Here is a 24,611-nt window from a genome sequence, read left to right on the forward strand (position 1 = left end):
GCCAATGTGTTTTATTATTTCCTCTAAGATTCAAATTATCCTACTCTTTTTAATTAGCGATAGCGATTTATAGTGAATGTTTGATTTATTTTACTATCCTTTGCATCATCATCATCATCATCATATCAGCCGATGGACGTCCACTGCAGGACATAGGCCTTTTGTAGGGGCTTCCAAACATCGCGATACTGACCTAAATGTATCCAGCGAATCCCTGCGATTCGCTTGATGTAGACAGTCCACCTGGTGGGGGGTCGACCAACACTGCGCTTTCTGGTGGGAGGTCGTATGCACTTTGGGACCACAATGTCCATCGGATCTTTGAACTATGTGCCCCGCCCAATGCCACTTCAGCTTCACAACTCTTTGAGCTATGTCGGTTTGGTTCTTCTGCGGATCTCCTCATTTCATTTCACAATTGGCCTGACCGCGTCTCCTATTTTAGATATAGAATCTAAAATAGGAGACTCGTGCTCAACACTTAGCCGAATATGGGTTGCTAATGATGAATCCGGAAACTTAAACGAAGTTGTATTATTTTCCGGATTGGTGTCACGACTTTTTCGGTAGGGTTAGTACGGCTAATGTCTATCAGCTGACCAGACCTGAACCAATTTAGGAAATATAAAATCATAAACTGATCCCGGCTGGGAATCGAACCTAGGACCAGACTGCTGCTAGAGAGGTCTTCAAAATCGTAAATATTGCAAACATAAATGATAATATTTTTGGAACGAAGTTTTTTTATGCGGGCTTACCTGTAGTGATAACTCATACTTTATTTGAAAAGCTTCAAACACTCCTTATTTACTAATCTAGCTATTTAAATGATACTAAAACATAAATAAGTTTTTTTAAAATTTTTATCTGTCTATCTGTCTTTCTGTTTGTATGGGCTAATTTCTGGAACGGATGACCCGATTTCGATGGGACTTACACTGGAAAATAGTTAGAATAGGCTGGAAAATAGATACTTTTATTGCGAACAAATAGATGGTTCCTACGTGATTTGTGAACAACAGAATTTCTCGCGTACAAAGTTACGGGCTTCCGCTACTTAATAACTATAAGCGTACTTAATAACTTTATTTATATCTATACTAATATTATAAAGCTTAAGAGTTTGTTTGTTTGGTTGAACGTGCTAATCTTACAAACTACTGGTCCGATTTGAAAAATTCTTTCAGTGTTAGATAGCCCATTTATCGAGGAAGGCTATAGGCTATATTGTATTCCTACAGGAATGGAAACCACGCAGATGATACCGCGCGGCATTTACTAGTTTGATAATAATTATTAACTTCAAACCAATTTTCCACTTTATCAAGTTGCCAACATCGCTAAAAGTTCATTTCACTTCGGATTGCGCTTTGTTACCGCAAAGTATTTTTTGTTTGTAAAAAAGCCCGATGTTCCGGCGGCTTTCAAAGTTGATTTGACTTTTAAAACTTTGATGAGCTTGAACAAGTGAGCGTCGAAAAATGCTACCAACAGAAATTGTTTTGAATACACACACAAAACATGAGTTTTTTGTATTATTTTTTGAACTGGCTTCGCACTGGGGTTTTTCCGTATTCCGTATTCCGTATTCCGTTTACAGTTTTTGTGTTTTTAATACTAAAGTCGCTTTTATGCGTGTGGAGTACAAACACAGAAAGTCACGGTATTAAGATGATGTAGCATCATCATCATCATCTCCCTTACCTTATCCCATATAATTTTGACGACCTCCGTGGCGCAGTGGTATGCGCGGTGGATTTACAAAACGGAGGTCCTGGGTTCGATCCCCGGCTAGGTAGATTGAGATTTTCTTAATTGGTCCAGGTCTGGCTGGTGGGAGGCTTCGGTCGTAGCTAGTTACCACCCTAACGGCAAAGACGTACCGCCAAGCGATGTAGCGTTCCGGTTGGAAAGATAGTATAAAAAGTCCTTGAACCATAGCTACCATAGATAAAAGCCTTGGACAAAGATGAAAGATGTGTGCGGAGGGTAGTTCATGTCTCCAATTATTGTTGCCAATTAATTCTTCAGAATTAGCCTTGTGTTTGGTCTGAGACTCGTCCGTCTATAACAAGTAATTTATATATAACTAGTAGACGCCTCTGCGGTTTCACCCGCGTGGTTCCCGTTCCCGTAGGATTACAGGGATAAAATATAGCCTATAGCCTTCCTCGACAAATGGGCTATCTAACACTGAAAGAATTTTTCAAATCGGACCAGTAGTTCCTGAGATTAGCGCAACAAACACACAAACTCTTTAGCTTTATAATATTAGTATAGATATATTTAGTCTTAATAGGCCCATGGGCTTATCTCGATTCATGGTTGACATTTTCTTGATAGTTGTTTTCCAAGCACGTAAGTTGTTTTCAAAGATGACATCACTAATCTCTGGAAGCATAACTTTTGTGATTGGCCAACTGGACCTTAAAAGAACACACATCGCTAAAAGCTAACGCTTTGTACCTGTGGTATATACTGATCGAAAAATAAAAATTGTGGGTAAGTGAAGTCGAAGAAATTCGCTTGTAAGTAAAAATCTGATTTGACATAAAAAGAAAAAGAAAAATAAAACGAAATTTGTCTCTTCTTAGCTATCACTGTCACTTACTTGTGTGAGACGTTGACACTTGACATAGGGTGACCTTTCAGTCTATCAAAATGAAAATAATTTAATCCGAGAAAAATATAAACATTTATTTGAAAATGAATTGAACAAGATTTGAAGCTTTATTCGTTTTACAGATAATTGTTGTACATTTTATTATTAAATTGTAAGTAAGCAGAACATTTTATATAAATTCGAAACTATTAAATGAATAAAGAGTTTTGATAGTCCAGTGGGCATGAGTGGTAGGTTCATTCGTAAGATCCAGTCCAGGGCATGCACCTCCAACTTTTCAGTAATGTGCATTTTAAGAAATTAACCTGCATACCTGAAAACTTTCTTAGTTCAAAAAAATAATTTGTTTTCAATTAGACTTAGTTTACAAGCACTTTAGAAAAGTCAGGATTACGTCATAATTTAATTTAATCTAATGGTGGTAATAATAGTCGAAAACTTAAAATTAAAGTTACGAGGGTCCCAAATGCGCCTTGGTCCAAGAAGAGCCCACATCAAACTCAGCCAAGGTAAAAAGTTCCCTACGTGTGTGAAGTCCGTCAATCCGCATTAGGCTAACGAGGCGGAATATTAGCCTAACAGCCTTTCATTCTGTGAGGACATCCGTGCTCATCAGTGAGCTAAATATGGGTTTATATTAATGATGATGATGATTAAATGAATTTTCATAGTTAGTTTCGTGTACCAAGTTAATTTAAGCTGAAACATAATTTAAGTTCACACTGCGTAACCTATTTAATAAAGATAACAGATATCAGAAATAAAAATAACTTTTAAAAGGTTTTAAAATGAAACTGTTCGTTGAGCAGTTTTACAAGTAGGTAATTAGAGCCTCAATAGCTCAACGGTAAGAGCGGTTGCACTCATCACCGAGGGGTGGTGGTTCGATCCCCGCCCCGTTGGTCTAGTGTTGTACCCACTCCTAGTCTTTCCCGACTAGTTGGAGGTGAATGGTAATCATAATATAAAACATATGGCAAATATTCTTTAAAAATTATAAGTTAAGAATTTAAATCGATGAAATCCAGCGAGAAATTCAAGGAAGAACAAGAGGTAACTAAAGTTGAGGCGCTTGCGAAGGCTTACCCATTTAATGTCTATAAGTATTCTCAATAAGCCACTAATGACTTCATCTTATCGTTTTATAAGTAGATACTCAGAGCGTATCTGCGGAGTGTTGAATATTTATGTCGTATAAAATTTATTACACAGTTATGATTTCGTCATATCACGGGATATTTTTCGTTAATTAGTTATTGAGTTATTTAAATGCCAATCATTGGACTATTGTAATAGTCCACTACAGGACCAGGCTTCCCGCCCTTTTTGGCAGGTAGGAGGCTTCGGCCGTGGCTAGTTCCTATAGCAATTTAGCGTTCCGGTACGATGTCATGTAGAAACCGAATAGGGTGTGGATTTTCATCCTTCTCCTAACAAGTTAGATTGCATCATGACTTATTGAAGTCAAAAGCTAACTTGTTAATAAAAAAAAAAATTATTATGGGATCGAATTGAGAGCTTATAACCGATTGTGGATATGACCTCTGCCTCTGATCCCGGAGGGTGTGGGTTCGAATCCGGCCCGGGACATGCACCTCCAACTTTTTCAGTTGTGTGCATTTAAAAAAATTAAATATCACGTGTCTCAAAACACATTTTTCAATCCGCATTGGGCCAGCGTGTTGGACTAAGACCTAACCCCTCTCATTATAGAGGAGGAGACTTGAGCTCGGCTGTGAGCCGAATATGGGTTGATAACGACGAAAGATTCAAACTGTTCGTGTCGCGCTAATATTCAAAAAGTAAAAAAAAAAATCATAATTGGTAATATTTACAATATCGGAATTGCCATTTTGGCAGTTTCTGCTATCCTCTGGTTCAGATCATATTTAACTTCTATTTAAAAAGTGAATGTTGGAACCGCAAATATGAAATGGCTTTAAAAAATTCACTAAGAATGATTGATTGCAGTATCGTATAGAAAATAAACACTATCCTCTTACAGCCAGGCCGGGTCGGGGTCATATTGGATACATTTTTCATTCTGATTCTGTATTTTTAGTACCTAATTTTTTTTATTCTTTACAAGTTAGCCCTTGACTACAATCTCACCTGATGGTAAGTGATGATGCAATCTAAGATGGAAGCGGGCTAACTTGTTAGGAGGAGGATGAAAATTCACACCCCTTTCGGTTTATACTCACCGTCATACCGGAACGCAAAATCGCTAGCCATGCTGAACCCTCCCACCAGCCAGACCTGGACCATTTAAGAAAACCTCAATCGGCCTAACCGGGGATCAAACCCAGGACCTCCGTCTAAATACACCGCGCATACCACTGCGCCACGGAGGTTGTCGAAGTTGAATCGTATAAATTTTCTAATTTTCCAGATATTTTTTAGAAGAATTCAAAAGCTTGTAAAAATTCTGTAAAAATGAGGCAGAGATATATCGATATACCTTCAGTAAACAATTCTTCATCGTGTGAAAGAACGGTAAGCATTAATACCCTTTTGATGCAAAATAATCTGTGAAAAGTTACACTTAAATGGAAAATCCGCGACGGCCGATAAAACAAGATTACAAAGAAAAGTCCGTGCTAATTACGGTTTTTTAATCCGCTTTCTAACACGGACGGAATAAATAACTCTCTCGCTATGAGAGGTTATTTAGTAGAGTAGAGTAGACTCCTGGTAGAGCTGTGATGTTGGTGTGAAAATAAAAATTTAAAAGTAAACCAGATAAATGCGATCACCGAGGATTCGGTACTTGTAGCTAAATATTTGCTTTACTTAAATGTTTGATTACGTGCTTTCTTCATCATCATCATCATCATATCAGCCGATGGACGTCCACTGCAGGACATAGGCCTTTTGTAGGGACTTCCAAACATCACGATACTGAGCCGCCTGCATCCAGCGAATACCTGCATGATGTCATCCGTCCATCTGGTGGGGGGTCGACCTACACTGCGCTTACTAGTCATCATATCAGCCGATGGACGTCCACTGCAGGACATAGGCCTTTTGTAGGGACTTCCAAACATCACGATACTGAGCCATCTGCATCCAGCGAATCCCTGCGACTCGCTTGATGTCGTCAGTCCACCTGGCGGGGTCTTAATTCCAGCACTTTGGGACCCCAACGTCCATCGGCTCTTCGCACTAAGTGCCCCGCTCATTGCCACTTCAGCTTTGCAACTCGTTCAGCTATGTCGGTGACTTTGGTTCTTCTTTTTTTTTACGGTTTTACGTTTAAATAAAGGTAATAATTTTTCCTTGATTTATTTGGAAATGTATGTTTTTCATACTTTTTCTTATAGGTACTTGTATATGATAATATTACTTCGAATTCCATTGATTTAGGTAAAGGAAATATTATTATGAGACCCGTGAGATTGCGAGAATAAACGTTTTTACGGCATAACTATCCTCCTTGTACATTTACATAGAAGTTTGATTTTATCACACCTCGAGGGGCTGTAGATTAAGTATATGTATTTAATTAAGTCCACGCATTCCAGAGATAAAGGGAACAGACAAACAGACGGACAACACAGTATATTAAAAGGTTTCCGTTTTTTTTTTTATGGTACAGAGCCTTATAAACAAAGGGTAAAGTTTGCGTTACCTAGTGGTAGGCTACCTTTAAAATTTATTACCGTAAATCATTGCTATAATATTAGAGTTGTTTTTATAACGGGCAAACTTCGGTCGATTTCGTTCTCTAGAAACTAAGTGTTTTGCAAATCACGGGTGACATTCTTCCGAGATAAAGAGGTTTATATGTTGCTCAAGAACATCCTCTATCTTCTAGTGAAAGTCCAATCAAAATCGGTACAGCCGTTCCAGAACAGACATACACTTAAATGTAATTTGAATGTACTTATCGATTTAAATTTTCAGGAAACAAATATAAGAGATCATTTTCGATGGAAAAGTATCAAGCAATTTTTATATATAGCGCATGCCTTTTCTTCAACAAGTTTCAGCTTCGACTTGTTCTCCAAAGTATTAGTTGTTAACGGTGAATATGGCTTCTTTTGTATCTAACTTGTGAACTTAGCGGTTGCACAGTTTGCGGCTCTATAGAAAGTTCAAGAAACATTTGTCTTGGAAAGTAGGTACTATTATTAACATTTTAGAATTTAAACTATCGTGAGTGTTATTCATATTAATTGATTATGAAACACGGCTAAAACTCACGTGATATTAGGTCGGAGTATGCCCGACTACTTTCAAACCCATACGGGGCCCTTAGTCATGAGCTGGTTCTTGCATCGCGGCACGATCCAAACTGATCATTTCAATCAGTTTGGATTGAATCATGTGGTACGAGGTCAATTGACCTCGTACCACTTCGGGGGTTCATTCATTAGTTAGTAAGGGATTCGCTGTCACTTGGAAATTTTAACAGGGGTTCGTGGAGCCGAAAGTTTAAGAAACCCTGGCGTAGGTGAAACAAATCAAAATATACTATTGTTTAGCAAACCACGAAAAAGCCATTCTTCCAGTACAATAAACTGCAGTATTATTTTCAGCTCACATAATAGAGTATATAATATACGCGATGTTCATAGGTATAAGCTACATGTTTATGGATTTCTTCATAAAACAATATACTAGACGGTTGGATACGATCGAAACATTGAATCCTTTGATGAGAGGTGTTTCTTTCGGCATTCTGCTGCAGACTGCTGTATGGACTTTAATGGTGAGCCTGCTGTAGTCATACTTACCTCATTATATAAAGTTTTAAAGTTTGTCAGACCACGCTCCTATAATAGGACAGTGCGGTAGCCAAATATGAGCATGGCCTAAGGTGGTTATTCTTAGAAATTAAAATTAATTTATTATAAAACACAACTAAAACTCACGTGATGTAACGTCGGAGTATGCCCGACTAGTTTCGAACCCACACGGAGTCCTTAGTCATGTGCTAGTTCATGCAACGCGACACGCACACGGCCGCTCGGTGCCGCGTCCCATGTATTTTTGGGATAAATGTTGCTTTATGTTGCTCCATAACCTCTTCTATCTTCCAGTGAAAGTCTCATTAAAGTTGATTCAGCCGTTCCAGAGATTAGTCCGGTCAAACAGAAAGACAGACAGACAGACAAAATTATTGAGAAAAACTTTATGTTATAGTTTCGTATAACTAGCTATAAGCATTTGAAAAAATACAGTTATTTTGAAATCACAGACAGACATTTCAATTTTATTTATAGGTACGAGAAATATCACCTAATTTCCTTTGGGACTTATCTAAAGTAATACATATCGTACGAGCAGGTTGTATTTTTAAATGGAACTCTCTTTTCTGCGGGCTTCTTTGATGAGCTACATAAACATAGTTAAATCAAAAAGCTTGGAAGGCAGACATTGACATTGCCTTAGGACGTCGTTGAGTCAATAACTTAAGAAATATCCGGCATTGAAGTGAAACGTGCATTGAATGTATTTTCTTGGATCTGTTTGATATTTTCAAGCGTATTTCTGGCAAATTTCAACAACTTTTTGCGAACTTTTGAAATAATCAATACATATACCTAAGATTGAAATGTCTGTGTTTGATTTAACATTAATAATGCTTTCTTCTCAAGTTAGACACGATTTTTTGACGTGACAACGTCATAAAATTCGATGGAGCTCCAAAATCGAAAAAAGATGACGTCATGCGACGTTCCCTCGCTCTAGGGTTGCCAACTTTTTTTAATAGAAATAAAGTATAGATTTATGAATATTCTATGAAGATTATTAAACAGTTTTTAGAAAAAACAAATATTTTCTTTTGAAAAATGTAACCATTCCATCAGTATTTTCTTATGATGTTGTCACGTTCAACTATCGTCAGTAGACTGACTTTACAGACAACCGATATTTTTTTTAATTTTTTGTCTATCGGTCTTCCTGTGTGTCCGGGTTAATCTTTGAAACGGTTGAACAGATTTTACTATCACAGGAAAATAGAGGTGGGTATATATATAGGCTACTTTTTATTTATAATTTTTTATAGATAACAATCGTGGTTTCCGCGAATATTGTGGAATATTTTATGTGGACCATGTTGCAGGCGTTCGCTAGTCTATGCTAAAGAGGTAAAGTTTGTGGAGTTGTAGGGGGTAATCTCTAGATCTACTGAACCAGTTTTGAAAATTCTCTTTATAATCAAAAGCCATGTTATTTGTCATTGTCATAAATTATATGTACTTTATCTCCGTCCTTTGTCCGAGAAAAAAAAACTACTCGGATGAAACTGCGATGTGTCTGATAAAAGATTATAAACCTACTTAACACAGAATAAGCTTTTGACTCGAGTGTAATTTAATAGTCTAAGATTTCAGTTTTAAGTCCATAACCGTGGAATACTGAGGAGTCCATAAATACGAGCAGTCAAACCTCAAGAACCCATTGAGTTCTTGAGGTTTGACTGCTAAAGGGGCCGGACTAATCCCCGAGGGGTGGTGGTTCAAACCCCGCCCGCTGCACTAATTGGAGACGAACAAGGAAGGAAATTAGACGATATTGGTCATATTTACAAATATTCTTTAATACTAGAAAGGACGGACGGCCGCGTGGCGCAGTGGGTAGTGACCCCACTTTCTGCATCCACGGCCGTGGGTTCGATTCCCACAGCTGGAAAATATTTGTGTAATGAGCATGGGTGTTTTCCAGTGTCTGTGTGTATTTATAGACTATATAAGTATTTATATGTAGTATATAATTGTATATAATATTATACACAAGCTACTCTGTATGCTTACTTTGGGGCTAGATAGTGATGTGTATTGTTTAAGTATATTTATAAAAAAAAAGACGGATAAATGTTATTATTTAGAAAGACGGGTAACGGTCAAATGACCGGGCGCCGTCTTTCAAGGTAAATCTTATGTTTATTTATTATAACACAATGATATTACAATAACATTAATGGAATATTGATATATGAACTATTTTCTTAAAAGTCACGAGAAAATGTAGCACAAAAGTATTATCGACCGCTAAACTTCAAAATCGGTCAAAAGACTGCCGTTCGTCTTTCTAGTGTTAAAAAGAATTATATTTAGAAAGGCTTCTATACTAGACCTAATAGAAATAAACGCATTTATAATTTTAAATTTAAAAAGAGTAATACAATGAGGATATTTTTTTCAGCACGCATGCAATTTAGCGGACTCCTTAAGATTTTTAATGGCCAGCCTGGACCGATCGCCGTCGTGGACGAAATGCCAAAGAGCGTCGAATGTGTCGTGCCTGTCTTCCCAGGAATTGATATTGAACTGTCGGCATGACATAATGATTGATTTCAGCAGCACTTCCGCCCACGTCAGTTACACGTGAGTCGTGAGGTTGTGACGTAATGCTCTAATCACATTGGCGCAGGGAAGCGCCGCGGAATATTTTTATAACGGCGATTGTTGTTGATTTTAGATTTTTTTTTTCTTTCTTTTCTCCTCCTTTCTTTCCTGGTACCGCAGTATACGTGCATTTCAGGAAGGGGGTGGTCTATCACGCTTCGATATATGCTTTCTGGTGATCCCATTCGTCTCACGCGTCGTTGTCCATTTTAGACCTGTATGTATATTAACTAGCTGACGCCGGCGAGTTCGTCGAAGGATGTATAGAATGACCTGTTACAATTTTATTAAAAGCATAGATTCTGCCGGTGTACCTACGATTGAACATGAGCCACTACTTCGTTTTACATCATATTTCATTTGATTCGGCAGTAAGTGGTCGATAATTTGTCTTTTCCTCTTCACGAGATATCTTGTGATGGATGCATGGATCTTAGGCCTACAAGCCTAGCATTTGCGGATCATCTCTTGTTTACGCTCGAGTAAGCCGTATGGGTGAGACTGTCGCGGCTCCCCGTATACTGCATATAGCCCACTAGCTAGGGTCAACCTACCGAGGTCAACTCTCGACCTTTTGACAGTAAGTCATTTGCCTACTGATCTAACCGACTCTTTGAAGGCTCTCGTTTCGCGGTGCAATCACCGTATTTCGAGCACCCGTTCTTCCCCGTTGGGGCATTTGATGGACCCGTGCATTTACTTGTGAGGAAGCCGGAAGTTTGCCCACACATCTCCTTTATCAGCGTCCGTATGAGCCTAGTCATTAGTCAAGGGAATATGCGTGTTACTCGGCACACATACTATTAGTATATCAATGTTTCAATGTACTATCCATACTTACTCGTATATCCGAACCAATATTATAATTGCAAATATGAGTTTGGTTGTACGTTACCTCTTGACAGTCAAAACATAGTACCGATTTTAAATATTCTTTCTAATATAATACTTTGACAGCGAGTAACACGACTATATCTACTCCGCGTATTACCACGGCAACGGATACTACGTCGATGAATTTGCAAGTCAACTAGTATTTAACGTATAAATTACGTGTCCGCGACTCTTCGCTTCAATCCACGCCAATGTGAATTGAGCTTTAATTTTAATTCTGTGCATCGCGGTGAAAATGAAAATACATCAAACCAATATGACAAATACAAAAGTTTAGACTCTAAACTTTTGTATTTGTCAAATTTATCATCCATTATCTAAAGTTCAGATGATGGATGTTTGTTGCAATACCACGCTAGAAGTTCAAGTACTAAGCCAATTTGACAGAACTTTCTTACATTTTCTTGAAACTGATTTTACACGTTAGTGGCAACCCTGAAACTGAAAACGCCGCGCACTCCATCCCCACCGTTTACGACATACAGTGTAAACAGATTATTTTGCTATTAAATCATAAGAATAGAGTGGTATAAGGCACGACCGCAAACCAGTCTTTAATTTTCCAGTAAGCAATTTACGAGCTTCGACCGAAATAGCTTATCGATGAGGCTATTTGTTATAGCTATAGTGTGGATATCTAACTTCTTTATAGCCACCATTTCCGATGAAGCGCTTTTAAAGGTTTGTACTGTTTGTACTAGTGCATTCAAATGAGTTTATTTATATGTATCGCCACATTAACAACCAGATGACGGCTTGGATACAGTTATGCGACGCCGCCATTACGGCTCGCCGCAGCCTGACGGCCAAGACGGTAGTTGTAAAATAAATAGTTAAAAAAAATTACGTTTCGTAACTTAGGCTCTGGATATTTGAAAAATGCTACCTTCGAAAGCTACCATTTGGCTACCTCACTTACTTATGGTAGTATCACAGACGGGCAATCTTTCAGCCTTCCTATAAAATGACAATGTCACACTCACATGTCACTATCGCAGGAGCTCGGTCCATAAGTTTTGTCTATGTCATTCTACTAATATTATAAACCCCGAAAGTTTGTATATATAGTTGGATGTTTGTTAATCTATAACGCCGCAACATACTGAATCTATTTGGTTGAAATTTAGAACGTAGATAGATTATATCCAAGATTAACACAAAGGCTATTCCACAAAATTCATGGTATTTGCGAGATTTGCGAAAAACTGATGGTTATGATATTATGTTTGTTACTCTTTCAAGTCGTGACTACTGAACCGAATTAGCTGAAATTTGGAATTGAGATAGATTATAGCCTGGGTTAACACATAGGCTACTTTTGCCGGACGAGCCGATGGACGTTGGTGCTGGAATGGCAACCCAGCACTAGAAAACGCAGCGTTGGTCAATCCCCCACCAGGTGGTATGACGTCATCAAGCGCGAGATTCTTTATTCCTCGGAAGTTTTCCTTGCGTAACAATTCCGATGAAAGAGCCCGAGCACTTATTTTTATTAATATAGCGTGTTCATTTAACAGCAGAAAAAATATTCATAAACATTTGCAATATATTTTCAGCTTTTCAAATTCTCATTTCTATTTGGATTATTTTCGACCGCATACATATTAATATTTTTAATGTGTTCTTCAAAATACACCACCAAAGCTTTTTATGATATTATGGATATAAAAGATGGTTTCAAAGTGAGTATGTGTATAATTCATTTCAATAATTTTTAATAGATTTTTGCTATTAATGACCTCTTTTTTAATATTTAAAATAAAAAAATACCATTTATTTTACAAAAATTGTGCCACAATCACATACACAATCACACATATTGTAGTGCCTGATACCTCGACCACTTAGGCAAGTCAAATACCACATGTAATTAGGCGTCAGAACACCACTATTGTCATATTAAATGATTATGAAACACGGCTAAAACTCACGTGATATTACGTCGGAGTATGCCCGACTAGTTTCGAACCCATACGGGGCCCTTAGTCATGAGCTGGTTCTTGCATCGCGGCACGATCCAAACTGCGAAGCGGCTGCGCGACGCGCTGCTGCACGCATTGCGCGCGCGGAGAGAGGTTGAGTGGTGGGGAGTGAAGGTTCCGTTACACTCTCCGACGGTTCGGACTAAGGGCCCCGTATGGGTTCGAAACTAGTCGGGCATACTCCGACGTAATATCACGTGAGTTTTAGCCGTGTTTCATAATCATTTAATATGAATAACACTCACGATAGTTTAAAAAACCACTATTGTCCTCCTAAAAAGTTATCCCGCTTTCATCTTAGATTGCATCATCACTTACCATCAAGTGAGATTGTAGTCAAGGGCTAAATAGTAAAGAATAAAAAAATAAACAACCTAGAAAAAACATCCAGTTTAACATTGTATGTGTCAAGCAAATATTGGACATACAGCGCTGAATTTCAGCCGATACTTTGAATGTGTGTGGATATAAATTCAATGTGTATTTTTCTTTACAGCTTAATTGCTTCAATCTAGTAACAGACCCGTTCGGTGTAGGTCTGATTGGAGCGTATGACTTTGGGCATATATCACCTTTCCTTATGACCGACAATGCTGTTATAATTTTCACCATAGTCTTCATAGCGGTCGCCTTCGCTCGTTCGCTAATCGTGAGAGTGTTGTACATGAAACTGACTAACTGTGTGAATGTGAAGTACGTGGACACCCCGCACTACTTGTTGTTCGCCATCTTGCCTCTGAGTACGGAGTTCTTGGACGCGCATAAAGTGTTTGTGTTATATATCTACGCTTATCTCTTGACTGCGCTGGTTTCTTGTTTGGTGAGAATACTTTTATTTTATTATATTTATTTACGAACCTACTAAAGAAATACTTTTTGGGACGCCTGTGTAGCGTCGCAGCATCGGTTCACTCACACTTTTACGATATTTATTTAACTACCCGATAATGATTATTCATGGTTTTTCTTCTCTTTTGTTTGTTAATTATTTTTGTTCTTAAATATTGTATTATGTAATAATAATCAGTGCACAGTAAAACCAACTGTGGTATGTGTTGCACTATGGTAAATCTCACCTGATGGTAAGTGATAATGCAATCTAAGATGGAAGCGGGCTAACTTGTTAGGAGTAGGATGAGATCCACACTCCTTTCGGTTTCTACACGACATCGTACCGGAACGCTAAATCGCTTGGCGGTACGTCTTTGTCGGTAGGTTGCTAACTAGCCACGGCCGAAGCCTTCCACCAGCCAGACTTGGACCAATTAAGAAAACCTCAATCGGCCCAGCTGGGGATCGAAACTAGGACCTCCGTCTTGTAAATCCACCGCGCATACCACTGCGCCACGGAGGCCGTAAAAATCATACAACTGTTTGTTTGTTTGTGGACAAGGAAACACTCATCTCTACTAGAGATCTCTGTCAGTGATCCTTGGCAACGGAAGAGGTTGTTTAATTCATATTCACCCTGATAAATAGACAGAAAGACAAAATTTAAAAAAAAGAGTAAACAAACATCCATACATTCTATTCATCAATACATACTCGTACTTCCGTGTTTTTAATATTTAATTCCGTTCTGCTTCCGTTCCTGTGGGACTATTGGAACAAGAAAAAGCTTATCATCAACGAATTTTTAGTAGATTTTATAAATGTTTCATAATTTAAACTGCTTAGGTAATTAAAAAGATATTATTTGTGAGAACGAATACAAACAAATATATAGTCACAAGCGTGTTCCCTATAGTACGAGTAGGTACCTACGTCTTTCACATTTTCACCGTAATTCGTTTGACCTTTATATAAAAACCGATACAGCAGCGATAATACTCGATCGTTACAGACTATAGGCAATTTAAGTGATTATGCCCTTTACATGTTCATGATCGCTTCATCATTCGTCGTCGTTACGAACTCATTTACGGCTCACTGTTGAGCTCGAGTCTCCTCTCAGAATGAGAGGGGTTAGGCTAATAGTCCACCACGCTGGCCCAATGTGGATTGGCAGATTTCACACATGCAGAGAATTAAGAAAATTCGCTGGTATGCAGGTTTCCTCACGATGTTTTTTCTTCACCGTTTGAGACACGTGATATGTAATTTCTTAAAATGCACACAACTGAAAAGTTGGAGGTACATGCCCTGCACCGGATTCAAACCCACACCCTCCGGAATCGAATCGGATTTACAAAACGGAGGCCCTGAGTTCGATCCCTGACTGGGCTGATTGAGATTTTCTTAATTAGTCCAGGTCTAGCTGGTGGGAGGCTTCGGCCGCGGTTAGTTACCACCCTACCGACAAAGACGTACCGCCAAGCGATTTAGCGTATCGGTACGATGTCGTGTAGAAACCAAAAAGGGTGTGGATTCTCATTCTCCTCCTAACAAGTTAGCCCGCTTCCATCTTAGACTGCATCACTTACCATCAGGTGAGATTGTAGTCAAGGGCTAATTTGTAAAGAAAAATAAAAGTGCCTTATATTAGGTACATCGTGGCCGACGATGTTGTAAATTAGCCATAATGAACTTCCAGCCGTACTCTCTGATGAATTAAAAAGTTTACTTTTTACTGGCTTCCTATTTTCACAAGGTTCATTTGTATATGAAAAGCATAAAATTTCCGCATTCATTTATAAGTTTCGTATTGCGAGATGCAAAGGCTCATTTTCTAATGAGATAAATGAGAAATGGCGCTTCATTTAATGAAATGTTGCTAATAATTCAGCTTTTTATTAGGTATGCTTATTTTTGCCTTCAATGGTAATTCTTTTTTATTCATCTACTTGTATACGGACGGACGTAAAAAAGGATTATACTATGTAAGTTTGATGTATAGGTAAGTGTAATGCGTTTTTTTTGTTTGAATGTTAATGTGATTGGGATGGTTTTTAGTTAAATCCAAAAATACAAAATCCAGGAGCCCATTGCTCAACGCCAAATAATATTACTTACCAAGTTTTGGTAATTCTTTTTATCATCTTGGATCTATATAAATGCGTAAGGTCATTCATCACGAAATCTCGAAATCCGCTTGATGTTCAAAGCTGAAAATATTCAGGGAGGTAGTTTATAGTTAGCAGGTATCCACTGAGACATCACGACTCAGTGGATACCTGCTAACTATAGCCCAGTGGATATGACCTCTGCCTCCGATTCCAAAGGCGGTGGGTTCGAATCAGGTCCGGGGCATGCACCTCCAACTTTTCAGTTGTCTGCATTTAAACAAAAAAAAATATCACGTGTCTCAAACGGTAAAGGAAAAACATCGTAAGGAACCTGCATGCCAAAGATTTTTCTCTGCGTGTGTGAAGTCTGCCAATCCGCATAAGGCCAGCGTGGTGGACTACTGGCCTAACCCCTCTCATTCTCAGAGGAGACTCGAGCTCAGCAGTGAGTTGAATATGGGTTAATAATGAAGAGGTATCCACTAAGAACGGATTTTGCGATAGGGCTGGATTAAAGGAGTCTAGGGCGGACGAAGTCGCCGGCGTCCGCTAGTTACTAACAATAAGCCATTGCAGCTTCGTCTCGTTGGACAAAAATCACTCGTGCTACATTACATGATAGTCATGGGTCAATACTCTATTCTTCTATCTTCCAGGCAATGTTTACTTCAACAATATCAAGACTATTGCACAGTGAATTTCGTTCTGTGAAAAATATTTACATTGTCGGCTTGCTGTGTTTTCTGGGATTCACTTTGTCGCTGCCTCTCAGTATCGTAAGTAAATGGTTTTCCTTCGTAAAATAAAATGTTTTGACGACGTCGTTTTAAATTTGCTTTCATACATTGAAACAATGAATTAAATCGTATGATTTTTTTACCAAAATAAAACTTTAGTATACGGCATGGCTATTATCCGTGAATGGAATTAGCAAAAAAAAGTTTACATTTTGTCGTCTGGTAAAAAAACGATCATTCATTCATTCGTTTATGTTACACGATTACATTAACAAAACAATATAGGTAATTATGATGTACGAGTAGGTATACAAAATTCAATAATAATGATCAAAGATGAAAGTTCCTTTCCGACCCTGGCGCCAATGTTTTCAAAACAAGTCGAAATATCAGCCAGTTTCAAATACACGACCAATTTTGTGTTCAAAACTCCGATATAACATTTATTCATAAAATATTCAGAACTTTTAGCGTTGTGTAATATTATTTCTAACTTTAAAATAATTTACGTCATGTTTTCCTCGCTACGTTATTAACACCTAGATGATCCTATTAAGTTGTGATGAACAGATTTTATATGAAAATGAATAAAATGAATGATGAATAAAATAAAATAAAAAAACCAATGAATTCTTACAAAAGTACAAGTTTACAAAGTTAAGTTTAGTTTAGTTGTGTTAGTATAAAAAAGTAGATGATTATTATTTAGTAGTTAGTGTTTTTAGTTTTATTCAAGTAGTTTTAGTTAAGTAAGTTAATATTATATTGCAACTATTCTGAAGAAACCCCTCTGCGGGTAAAGGCCTCCTCCAAATTGTGCCAGTTTTCTCTGGATTGCGCTATTTGTATCCAGTTTGGACCCGTTGCGCGTTTTATTTCATCCTCTCATCTGTTGCAAGGTCTCCCTCTCTTTCTTTTGCCCACTAGCTCCCTCCACTCTGTCACTCTTTTTGTCCATCTTTGATCATGCAGACGGGATATGTGTCCGGCCCACTTCCATTTTAATGCTAGAGCTTAAGCTAAGCCGTCTGTTGCTTTGGTGATGTTGCGTATTTTATTACCTATGTCTTATTTTATTTATTCTTTTTATGTTTAGCATACTGCGCTCCATTCTTCGTAGGCACGTTATAATTTTATTTATGATGTCTTTGTTAAAAGCATAGGTCAGGCATGGTATCAGGCAAGAATTCATGACCTTAGTCTTCAGCTTGGTTGGCATGTTGCTCTTTCTTCAAATCTTTACGATGCGGCACCGCAACGCATCATGCGCCTCCGCTCTGACGGAAAATGAAGTGATCCTGATGGGTTAATTTTTTCCATTAGAATTTACGGAACCCTAAAAAAAACTGTGAGATTGTAATTTGCCAGAAGTAGCTAATAATGAAAGCAGCGCGCACGGAAAGAAAAGCATAAACACTTGTATGGTATAAATAAAGAAGTAACCCTTACACTGTTTCATTTCCAAGATATCCTCGCTGTGGACCGAGAACCTATGGCAGTCAGACATACTTCATGTTATGAACGCAGAGGGTTTGTCAGTCCATGCTCCTACTATAAGTAAGCACGTTAAGGACTTTGGACTGCGGTTGCTTTGGAAGGTAGCGGGTTAAAGGGTCCAGACTTTCCTCAACGACATAGCTTAACGAGTACGTAGTTCGAAAAGTCGATGGACGTTGGGATCCCAAAGTGCTGGAATGGCGACGCCGCACTAGAAAGTGCAGTGTTGGTCGACCCGCCCAGCAGGTGGACTGACATCAAGCGAATCGCAAGGATTAACTGGATGCAGGCGGTTCAGTACCGTGATGTTTGGAAGTCCCTACAAAAGGCCTATGTCCTGCAGTGGACGTCCATCGGCTGGATATGATGATGATAATAATGATGTCGCTTTCCTCAGAATAATATGAAAAGTCATGTCCCTACGTCGCCTGTCACATATTTATAACAACTGAGCATCTATTTTATTTTATTTTTTTACAAGTAGTCAAGTGCTAGCTAACTTGACTACAACCCCACATGATGGCAAATGATGATGCACGTTTTTTATTATTTGGGTCACAAAACTGGTTGCAATCATGTTACAATATTAAATAACATACATAAAACGTAATAAGTACGATTGCACCTTCTTGGTGTGACCACATCATTTCTAATAATAAATTATCATAAACAGCACTTAAACGACAACACTCTAAGAGACAAAAATATAAATGCAAAAATCACTGAACTAATCCTTAATCATTAAGTAAACTTGTTAAGTTTTTAAAAGAGGTTAGAGAACTACAAGTAACTTGTTGGGAGGATGAAAGTCCACCATTCGGTTTCTACAGGACATCGTATTCGTACTAGAACATCTAGAGAACTGAAACCTGCTATCTTTCAAAGGCATCACGATCTAAACTCCACTCCACTTACCTAAGATACGACAATGACCTACGAACTTTCTGCAACGAACTACGAACTTTGTAAAATGAGGTAAGTCTGCCTACCGCAGGCTCACAGTCTACTAGCATGTGTTACGGATGCTGCCTCCGTCGAGGACGATGAATTTTTTGCTAACATCTGTATACTTTATGTAGCGCCGGTTGTCGTTATTTATGGTGTATTCCAATTCTTTTTATTTCCCTTTTTCGCTGCCTAGCGTTGTACTATTTTTAAATTACGTTTTTATGGCATACTTTGTAGCTTGTATTAGAAATTTAATATTTTATTATACTTTTTTAATGATTAATAGTAAACAAACAAAATAAATAATTAAACATTTCACGCACGATTTCACACCCGCGCACTCTTTCCCCCCGACGCCCGCATATCATGGGAGTGTCATTAAAGAACTTGTCAGACTATAGCTACTGATCCAAATTGGTATAAAACCCCTGGATTCGGTAAATATTGAGATTTTCCAGCAAAACTTAAGATTTATCTCGGTACTCTAAAAAGATAAAAGTACGAACATCGCTCTGTGATCATCATCGCTCTTATCGAACGTTTACCATCTTTCACTCAGAAACCTTAGGTTTGTATCTTTAGAAACGCCCCAGGCTTTATTTCTATTTTGATTTATACCTCCGTTTATTAAAATGGACAATTTTCATATAATAGAAGACATATTAATGCAGTAGGTAGCAATTAGCAATTGCAAATGCCAATCACGTTAAGTCGCAATATAGCGTGGGTTATTTACCGTTCCGCGGGACGTTATACAATTTCATTGGATCGTCCCACTTTATTCTTATAAATATCTGAGAGAATGTTTTCATTAAAATAATAAATGTATATCGGTACGTGGCTGTGTATTTCTTTTTAGCGGTAACAGACTGACTGGATAGAATATTTGAAGAGAGAAGCTTAGTCTTCATCAGCTATATATATAGACTACTAGCGGACGCCCGCGACTTCGTCCGCGTAAAAATTGATGTAAACTTCTCTACCTCTACCTTAGCCTGCTCGTAAACCTACCCAACCCTACCCTACCCTACCCTATCCTACCCCTACCTTACTCCTACCCTACCGCTAACGCTAACCCTTCCCTCCCCCCACCTTACCCTACCCTAACCCTACCCGTAACCTATCCATATCCTATCCTACCCTACTCCTAATCTACCCCTACCCTAACCCTACCTTACTCCTACCCTACCGCTACCCCTAACCCTTCCCTACACCTACCTTATCCCTACCCTAACCCTACCCTACCCGAACCCTACCCCTACCCTACCCTACCCCTATCCTACTCCTCCCCTACCCTATACGTTCCTAGCCTTCCCCTACCTCTACCTTGCCCCTATCCTACACTACTCCTACCTTATCCGTACCCTACCCTACCCTACCCTACACTTTCCCTAAATTACCCCTACCCTACCTCTATCCTACCCCTTCCCTACCTCTATCCTATCCCCACCCTCAGCAAAATTGGTCCAGCCTTTTGTGCGTGGTGCAATGACCAAAAGACTATAATTTCCCAAGCGACTTCTATGCTAATACTATAAAGAGGTATAGTTTGTGTGGTTGTCGGGGGTAATCTCTGGATCTACTGGACCGATTTGGAAAATTCTTTTACCAATAGAAAGCTACATTATTTGCGAGTGTCATAAGCTATGTTTGGTCGTCATATTCATACGGGAACGGGAACCACGTAATTGAAACCGCGGGGCGTCATATAGCGGCATTTCTGCGACTTTCAGAAATTTTGTATTATCTCCGAAACTATATAACTAATTAACATACTGTAAAGGGCAAATCTTATCTCTATAATATACTTGTGATTATTAAATAATTTATTTTGATAAGGATTTAAGTTTAGTTGTGTAAATAATGACGTAAACCTTAATTTAAAATTTAAATAATTTATTAAAGTACTAAAGGTACTATATCTGCTAAAATATAAAAGATAGATATATGGTGTCGCGGACTTTTTTGTAGAACTATTAAAGGTTCAAAAAGCCTCCATACATTTATTTCAGTTATACGCAATGGTTGAGGCAGCGCATGCGAATAAGTAAGTTTTTCGGTCTGACCTGTAAGAGAAAACCCGCGATATCTCAGTAGTTATATATGATAGAAATATAAAATATAGCCTATAGCACTCCCCGATAACGTAGCATTCTACTGGTGAAAGAATTTTTAAAATCGGTGCAGTAGTTCCGAAGATTACCCAATTTCAAAAAATTGTTACAAACTTACAAACTTACAAACTTACAAACTTACACTTAAACTTACTTACTCTTTATAATATTAGTATAGATAGAATGGTTAATAATAGTTATTTCGGCTCGATAAGTTGAGGGCGATGTCGCGTGCCACTGCCAAGGATTTTTTACTTTACTTTGGATGAAATACCTAAATTCTCGAAGTACAGAGTTAAAGTTAATTACATGCTTAGCGGACATTCGTCTCATAACGAATAACCGTTGCGTTATAAAACGAATGACTAAACATTAAAATGCATTTGCCTAAGCGTTTTGGAAATATCGCTTACAGTTCCTTTCATCTAGGATGGTGACAAAGGATTTTGGGTATTAGGTTGTTGAACAACATAAAAAAGGCTATTTTTCCCCGGAAAAAACTATGTTTGCCACAAGATTTGTGAAAAACCGAATTTCACGCGAACAATGTCGAAGGCACTTGCTAGTCCTCAATATAATGACTTAAACGCCTAATGTTCGATAAATAGCAATAACACATAGAAGTGAAGTAATAACGCAATTACGTTTATTTACTAACGCGCATATTTACTTGAAGCGTTTTCATCGTAAACACGTAAATTGTACCCTAATTACAATCCATTCAATTTAGCTCTATAATTTCAACATGGAAAAGATTTCCCCTTCGCAACGGGTGGTAGATAAAATAGCCCCCCATAGCGTTCGATTACGTCACCTGATGATTGGCTCACTTAAGCGTTTTAGCACGTAATTTCGCAATTCAGTCAACAGGTGCACTCGTATTTCTTTATCTATACTAATACGCAAACGCCCGCGACTTCGTCCGCTCTTACACCTCCTTATACCGACCGTCTTGCTAAATCCGTTCTTAACAGACATCTCGTCGTCATCAACCCATATCCGGCTCACTGCTGAGCTCGAGTCTCCTCTCAGAATGAGAGGGGTTAGGCCAATAGTCCACCACGCTGGCCCAATGCGGATTGGCAGACTTCACACACGCAGAGAATTAAGATAATTCTCTGGTATGCAGGTTTCCTCACGATGTTTTCCTTCACCGATTGAGACACGTGATATTTAATTTCTTAAAAATGCACACAACTGAAAAGTTGGAGGTGCATGCCCCGGACCGGATTCGAACCCACACCCTCCGGAATCGGAGGCAGAGGTCATATCCACTGGGCTATCACGGCTTACACACACATTCATTACATTTTTAACAGACATCTACTAACTGTAAACTACTTCCCTACCAACTTTCATCTTTGAAGTACCTTTCGCATTTATATATTCAGATTATAAAGAAAGTTTGTGTGGTTGTAGGGGGGTATTCTCCGGATCTATTTAAGTATTTGTCATTTATTTTTATTAGCCACTAGAAAATTCTTAATGGTTTTATCTGCGTAGTTCCCATTTCCATGGATATATAACTAATACATATACTAATATAAATAGAAATAAGAAATATTTATTGTAATAATTTATAATTGATTACAAAGTTATCCTGGCCCTTAAACTAGGTAAAACCGTAACCATAATAAATTAAAGTCTATGTTGTAATAAAAGCTGTATTAACGACATTTATTCGACTGCAATATAATTAAAGTGCTTCATAAAATGTAAACTAATACCCTACAACACCAACTCTGTGCCCGTGTTTCATCCTTTAACGGTGAAGTTAAAATAGTGTCTATTCACATAAACCTGATTGAAGCTTTAACAGTTTTACGACATTAATCTCTTATCTCATATCCTTTCTAATATAACATCTTTTATCCTTTCTTCTGTAAAAAGATAATATATTTTTTTTCAATACGACTAACTTTTTTTTATTCATCTCTCTCTAACTCCAAAAACATGATTGGAGGCAGTTATAAGTCGATGATGTATTAATTCAGGGTATATCAAAGGATTTTGGTTTCTCGGGCAGTGTTCTCTCACGTGGTTCTTTTAGAAACTTATCAAATAAAACGACTGAAGTGTAAGAAAAAATTATATTCATACAAAATTCACTTTAGGGGTTATACCCTTTCCAATTAAAAAGAAATAACATCCCTGTTTTTCCTACCTTTTTAAGGTTGGATTTTATTTTCAAATTTAAATCCAACTTCGAAATATACCCTTTCCAACATAAAAAGTATTACTGTCCAATTAATTAAATTCAAGGCTTCAATTCCATAAATAATTTATGGCAGGTGCGCAGGTGAATAGCTTTAATGTAATAGACTGAAAAGGTTGGGTTGGGTGCAAGTAAAAATAAGGGAGACCAAGACACAATAAAATAATTTTTACATTAAAATGAAAGTGACAGCTACAAAGAGTATGCAAAGAACTTATAAATCCAAAATGAGTGATTTTTCGTGAAATATATATTCGTGAGTTCTTTCCTGAAGCGCTAAAGTGGCTCTATATGACTGGTCTCCTGGCTTATTAAAATTCTATCTTAATGCCTTTAAAATGACTCTTCTAGACAAGAGTAACTTAATATGATGGAGGAAAGACACTGAAAAATCTTGCTATACTGTGCTTTGTTTTTGGCGTGGCAATAGGTACAGCAATGTTGTTGTACTCGTTGGTTTACATCCAACCAATAGGTAGGGGTTTTTACTCACATAGCTAAGCAAACTAAGCATACAGTACTTATAGAGATTACTGTGCCGTGAGAGACGAACATTCCGAAGGACCACATTATAAAAGTGAATAAATATTATTATGTAAATGTTAGTTAACTGTCAAGAACGTCCTTAACCCTACACCTATTGGTCACAAGTTCGGGAATCTGCTCGGAGTTTTTCTCTTTGCCACACAATGAACTCGGCACCATCATGGTATCTATGGAATGCTAAGATATTTCGTCTTTCATCTCTGTCCCTTCGTTATTTTCTTATATTTTCTATAAGGCTTGAACGAAACTATGAAAAAAGAAAATATTAGATTAATCGGTTTGCGTGTTTTGTGCTTAGCAATACATTGGGGATTCATTTTATTGAAACACAATCCACTTGTGGCGGCCGGCAACAAAGGCCGGCTATTTTCTTTTATTTTCAATTGACAAAATCGTGGCGCTTTCCCTTTGTTTACCTCCCGAGGCTTTGCCTCTCCGTCGCTCCCGTCGCTACACTGTACGTTACCCGCTATCAAATAATAAAAAGAGCTCAATTTCTACTTTGAAAAGGTTACATCTTTCACACGTTCTATGTGAAACATCACTTACACGAGTCATACTAAGTTTTAACCTTGGTTCATATGCACCTATGAACTTACAAAGTAAAGTTAAGCTATTAGGTGGGTGTGCCAATTATGAATTCTCCGTACAGCGTGTATTGGAAAGTTCATGTTACGAGTATTATCTCTAACTACTGTTTGCTCTGAGTGTGGTATAGGTAATCTTAGGAAGCATTAGCGCTTAGTTAACAT

General features: G+C 38.0%; 1 protein-coding gene across 1 annotated transcript in view; it reads left to right on the forward strand.

Annotated features, from left to right (window-relative positions):
* Positions 1-5,059: 5,059 nt before the first annotated feature.
* The window catches only part of LOC112048664 (sodium-dependent noradrenaline transporter-like), a 41,181-nt gene continuing 21,629 nt past the window's right edge, over positions 5,060-24,611 (forward strand). The window contains exons 1-8 of the mRNA XM_024086301.2: positions 5,060-5,119; positions 6,530-6,650; positions 7,165-7,337; positions 9,779-9,960; positions 11,442-11,556; positions 12,432-12,557; positions 13,354-13,677; positions 16,459-16,578. Of these exons, the coding sequence (XP_023942069.2) occupies positions 5,060-5,119; positions 6,530-6,650; positions 7,165-7,337; positions 9,779-9,960; positions 11,442-11,556; positions 12,432-12,557; positions 13,354-13,677; positions 16,459-16,578 (1,221 nt within the window). The remainder of the gene's footprint in view (positions 5,120-6,529; positions 6,651-7,164; positions 7,338-9,778; positions 9,961-11,441; positions 11,557-12,431; positions 12,558-13,353; positions 13,678-16,458; positions 16,579-24,611) is intronic.

The sequence above is a fragment of the Bicyclus anynana genome, chromosome Z (assembly GCF_947172395.1).
Source record: "Bicyclus anynana chromosome Z, ilBicAnyn1.1, whole genome shotgun sequence".
Lineage (NCBI taxonomy): Eukaryota > Metazoa > Arthropoda > Insecta > Lepidoptera > Nymphalidae > Bicyclus > Bicyclus anynana.